The 6,000-nt window shown below is 38.0% G+C and overlaps 1 protein-coding gene across 1 annotated transcript in view; it reads right to left on the bottom strand.

Moving 5' to 3' along the window:
* Window positions 1-244: 244 nt before the first annotated feature.
* Window positions 245-6,000, bottom strand: part of LOC133193090 (B-cell receptor CD22-like) — a 239,232-nt gene continuing 233,476 nt past the window's right edge. Inside the window, exons 7-9 of the mRNA XM_061329064.1 lie at window positions 1,494-1,766; window positions 921-1,193; window positions 245-318 (exon numbers count right to left, since the gene is read on the bottom strand). Coding sequence (XP_061185048.1) covers window positions 245-318; window positions 921-1,193; window positions 1,494-1,766 — 620 coding nt within the window. The remainder of the gene's footprint in view (window positions 319-920; window positions 1,194-1,493; window positions 1,767-6,000) is intronic.

Below are 6,000 nucleotides of genomic sequence, written 5' to 3'. Positions count from 1 at the left end.
AACCAAACCTTGTCATCAATCACCTCTTTTAAACTTTGTATCACTCTGTTGGAAGGGGGTCATTATTCAACAGGGGTAAATTTTTTATAGGTTGCACATGTAGAAAATTGACCCCTAAGGTTCTTACAATTACAAAGTACAATTTTCTACGGCTGGGAGGTCATTTTTGAACGGCGAAAAATGACCCCCGGTCTTTTTTCTACGGGGGTCATTATTCGTCTTTACACCGGCAAAGGAACAATCACTACCTCGTCTTAGGTTTGATGCAGCGCGGCGAACGAGAATCGAACCCGGGCCTCACGATCACAAAAGCTAATGCTGGAAAAACCATCCGCATTTAAATAGTACAACTATTTAGAGCTTAAACTTTTCTTAGCTTAATTTAAGCTTAGTTAATATAAATGTAAGTTAAGAAATGAAAAAAAAAATGTTATGAATCCATTCGTCGTGTATCTTATCTGTTAATTTATCTATCTATAATTTATAATCTGTCTATAGTGTATGTGCTACATATCATGTACGTAAGCGTCAAACTATACCATTTTTTGTTGCATACATATTTGCCCTATTTATCATGTACAGAAGTGCCATACCATGGGAATTTGTCTGTGTATAAACGTTATAAAATTGTGATAATACGTTTTTAAGCAAATAAAGAATAATTTATGTACCTCTTTGGACGAAAGTAACTTTCTTTTGCTATAAGTGAATATATGTATTTGTTTCAGATCTGAGATTTTTTAATACGGTATTGTTTTATTATTATGATTTTTGCGGGCACTGCCAATACTGTCCGGATGTTCATTAATTAGTTGTTCATCACACTGATATGTTCATTCATAAAGAAATGCAAATTGTCATGTTTTATCAAGAAAAGTAAAACCGGTACCATGATAAGAAAAACAAAGTAAATTCCCTACATTTGACTTTTAGTGGTGTGCTCTTTGTTGCTGGAATCCCTATTCCATTTTCAGCATGACAACTGAAATTCCCTGTGTCATAACAATGGGCAGAACTGATGACTAGTTGACTATATGCCATACTAATGTCCTGGTGTCCGAGACGTTCTCCCTTACGATGCCACGTTACGTTGGAATAGGGTTGACTATCAACAGTACACATTATCTGTACCCTTTCTCCTTCATTAACAGTGTTTATACCATAACTTATGGTGATATTGATATTTGGTGGATCTAAATTAAAAAAGAACATTGGTATGATTAATCTGAATAATCTGTAAGTTTCTTATTCATTTGTACATATCTTTATCATGTAAAATAAAAATTAGCAGTAATTTGATAACAAACCTACAAATATATTTCACTTAGGATGATAAATTGAAATGCCCATATCTGTCAATTACAATTTCCTATAATAAAACAATAGAAACATTTTCTTTGTGGCTTCCAATATATGATTTATTATATACATTTATAATTTTTTTATATGCAACATTTTAAAGAAGTAGATGCCCAAAATGACAAAAGACTTACAAAGTACAATAATGTGTATAGTTATTGACGCAGATCTAGGGGAAGAGTTCACTATATTTCTTGCTGTACAGATGTATGTCCCATTTTTATCCCTTTTAATCAGACCGAGGTTGAGCACAGCTGATGAAGAAGAACGTGGACCATTCCAGGTAAGGTGACACACAGGATTGCATATAGAGTGACACATTATACTGGGAAATGTAGATGAATTTGACTCCTTATAATGCATTATACTTGAGAAATTAGTTCTTGTATTTTCCAGGCTGGGACCATCTGTAAGATAAAATGTTGCATAGGTAGGAAGATTGCAATAAATGAAGTTCATGTTAGGAAAAACAGTGTATTAAATAAGTTTCAGAAATTAACTTTGGAAACTGGATTCTGTCCAATTAATCACAAGTAACAGTTTTTGAATTTTAGTCCGGTATCCATTGTAAACAAGAAATGGAGATGTACACGACAGCAGAGATACAAAAACTACAGAAAGTAATCAAAGGTGTATCAACGGACGAGAGCAGAAATGCAATGAGGATAAATGCATATAAGGATCATTTTTTTTAATCTCCTGATTAGCTGGATTAAAGTTATAATTTTAAAAAGGCATGATGTTTCCTTAAAATCCGCTCAAAATGTACAGTAAGAAAACATTTCGCATCCAAAGACACATCTTCGCAAACCATGGCCAAAATGTACGATCCTCTCCCATTCTGGCCGTGGTTGAATGAGAAAAGAATATTTCGCAGTTCATTAAAATATTGACCAGTGCGAGTAAAACATAGTCGGATGATGAACTTTGGCGCGACCTTTTCAATCTCAATCGCAGTATACGAAATATTTCTTGTATACTGTTGATGTCATTTGTTGATTTCAATTGCGATGGAAACAAATATTGTCATTGGCTGAACATGACGTCACAACAAAAAGGCGTTAATACTGAAGATTACGACAAGCAGCCACTGGCAAGAGAGAGAGCTATATGCGGACTCAAGACCGTGGCTTGAAACGATGCTAAAGACACATCTTCCTGGAACGTGTCGCATACCATCTATATTTCGCCGATACCATCTATATTCAACAAGGAAAAAGGTGAAGATAACGAACAGCGATCGATCGAAAAAATATCCACAGACAGTGTATATATATATATATATATATATATATATATATATATATATATATATATATATATATATATATATATATATATATATATATACAAAGCACTCAAAAAGACCAACGACACGAACAATAATAATTGTCAAATTTTCGGGACGACCTGCCACTTCCTCGGGACAAAGAAAAAGTTAAGAAGTCATAAAAACAAAGGAAATAGAGAAACAAAAACAACTAGCACTACTACTAAACTACCAAACACTAAATATTTACAGTTTTACATGTTTAATTTTAAGTTAATAAACAGTCGTGAACAAAGAAATCCGGAGCGTTATGAATTGCGTCCGGTCTATCGAGTGAACTCTGGTGAAGTGCGATTTACATAATTGAACGAATTAATTATCACTAATTAATTACGACAAGCAGTAAATCGTACATTGTCTTATTCTCTCAAAATAGCGTAACTATACATGATAAAAAGAAATTAAAGAAAGATAATATGGAAGGGCAATTTTAAAAATATGAATTTGGATATATTATAAATTTGGAAATCGGATAAAAGAAATACACAAAAATGTAAGCTGTAAATATCTGGGTAGGTTGTTCCAGAATTGCTAATGCGAATTAACGGTAAAGTTTACACCATATAGAGAGAATGAACTTGTTTGTTACAATCCGGGATTGTGTCTAGTTCACGTTCATCCTGGTGAAGTCATTAAGTTTGTTAATACCATTAGGGCGGAATGACTTCAGCCTGTGCATCCAGAACTTTTCCTTGCTTTTTCTCTGAGCGTCTGTCCATCTTGGATTATGGTCAATAACCACTACTGTCATGTCCTCCCATTTGTGACCTTCAAGGTTGAAATGTTCCCCAACGGGTTCATTGAGTTTTTTGGTCCTAATGGTAGAACGATGATTATTGACTCTCCTGCGGAGATCTCCTGTTTCACCAACATACTGTTTGGAGCAAACTTTGCAACTGATGAGATAAATGCAGTTGTCTGTTTGACAGGACAAATTCCCTAGTATTTTGTAGCTGCGGCCTGTAACGGGGCTGTTAAAGCTGTTTGTGTCAGAGCTGTGCTTACAGAGAAGACATCTTCTGTCAGAGCAAGTTTTAAAGCCCCCGTTAGGTAATGGATTGTCCAATCTGGTTCTTACTACCATGTCCTTTAGATTCCTCGGGCGTCTGTATGCAGCCAATGGGGGCTCCTTAAAGACCTCTGCCATTCGTTTATTTGAGTGGAGAATTGGCAGATTCTTTTGAAGGATACCGCTGAGGTTTTTAAGGACGGGATGGTATGTGGCTACCAGAGGGACCCTGCCGCTATTGTCTTTTTCCTTGTAGCGTAATAGGTTTTGCCCGTCATGTCCCGCCATCTCATCAATAGCAGTTTGTACGGTGCGGGCATTGTAGCCTCTCTTGCATAAGTGGGACTTGAGGAGACCGCTTTGTTCCTGATATAAGGCAGGGAATGAACAGATGCGCCGAATTCTGGTGGCTAGACCCTTAAATGTGTGTGGGGGATGGCAGCTAGTTGGAATAAGATACAAATGGGAATCTGTGGGTTTCGTGTGGAGACTGAACTCGATTTCACCATCAGGCAGGGTAGATGTAGTATCTAGGAATATGTTTTTCGAATTAGATACGTCTACTGTAAATTTGATAGACTGATGAAAGGTGTTGGCAAATGAAATGAATGCCTCGAGGCTCTCGCGACATTCCACCCACTTCATCTCTATATCGTCAATGAAACGCAACCAGCTAAGGGGCCTAAATGGTGCTTGAAGTAGCAAGTTGCGTTCCAGTCTGCCCATGAAAATATTGGCATAAGATGGTGCCATTTTCGTACTCATAGCAGTGCCATTAACCTGCAGGTAATGTTCTCCATTAAACATGAAGTTGTTATATTTGAGAACATGTTCAAGGAGCTTGGCAAGGGACTTGGTAGAAGGAATTTGTATGGATCTACTATCCCAGACTTCTCTACAGGCTTCGATACCCTCATCAGAATATTGGTGTACAAAGATGTGACGTCCATAGTCACGAGAAAGGTATGATCTGGAAGGCCAGTAGAGGGCTTCTTGTTAATGTAGTCCGTGGTGTCCTTGAGTTAGGATGGCAAATTCTCTACGTGTGGACGGAGATGTAGATCAATGTATTCAGAAATTTTCTCCGTGGGGTGTCCAGTTGCGCTAACTATAGGGCGACCTGGCATACCTTCTTTGTGTATCTTAGGAAGCAGATAAAATTGTCCTGGTCTACAGTCATTAGGATTGAATGTCTCATAGACGTTGATACCAATCTCGTTTTTCTCAAACATTTCGTCAAGAGTTTTGGTGATGGCGGTGGAGAATTCTTTAGTAGGGTCAGAGTCCAGTTTCTTATAGAAACGTTCGTCTGAGAGTTGTCTATGGGCCTCCGCCATGTACGTCTCTCTATCAAGCACTACAACTGTAGAGCCTTTGTCTGTTTTCTTGATTACAATGTCATCCCGATTCTTTAATGATTGTAAGGCGGATCTCTCTTCCTTACTCAAATTGTCGGGAGCCTTGTCTGGCATTGAAAGGAGTTTCTCTATGTCTGACTCAACGGCGTCAATATACGACTCAAGGGCTCCGCATTTTCCCGGTGCAGGTTCCCAGTCACTTTTGGGCCGATAGAGTTTGTGTTCCTCTAAGTCGTGCAACTGTGGCTGAGAAGAGTAATATGAGTCAACTTCGGAGTCTTTTCTAGAAAAGTGCTCCTTCAACCAAAGTCTCCGAAAGAATGCTCGGGTGTCCTCTCTGACTTGTTTTTCGTCGACCTCATGTGGCGTGGGACAGAAATTCAGCCCCTTGGAAAGAAGTGAGGTCTCCAATTCGGAGAGAGGAATACTAGTTTTATTGAGCACTGGGCAGACGTCAGGAGTTTGTGAGGGTCCGTCCCTCGCGATTGTCGTTAAGCGCTTGAAGCGTCTCGAGCGGGGTTTACGTGTTTTGTTAACTCGACCTCTGACCGGTTGTTCTTGGTCTGCGGAACACTGTCTCGGAGAAATTTCTTTCTTTGAGTCTTATTGAGTTCATTTCTTAGGGCCATATTATAGGTGTCAATAATATTATGGGCTTCATCAAGATCAGCTTGGGACATGCTATCAGCGAGGGATGATTCTAAGGACGTGATATCACTCTCAAATTGTCCTAACTTGTGGATATCCCAAGAAAGACAGAGTGACATCAATTGTTTAGAACACCTCTTTGTAATATCTTCCCAACGTTCTTGAAAGCGTTTGGAGATTGGCCCTATGTTAGGCGTGACATTAATCTGGACACTTAGGATATACAGTGTTGTTGGTTTTTATAGTGCTTTATATATATATATATATATATATATATATATATATATATATATATA

This window comes from Saccostrea echinata, unplaced genomic scaffold (assembly GCF_033153115.1).
Source record: "Saccostrea echinata isolate AGI-Se365-2 ecotype Australia unplaced genomic scaffold, CSIRO_AGI_Sech_v1 ptg000027l, whole genome shotgun sequence".
Lineage (NCBI taxonomy): Eukaryota > Metazoa > Mollusca > Bivalvia > Ostreida > Ostreidae > Saccostrea > Saccostrea echinata.
This window is presented reverse-complemented; position numbering and strand designations above follow the sequence as displayed.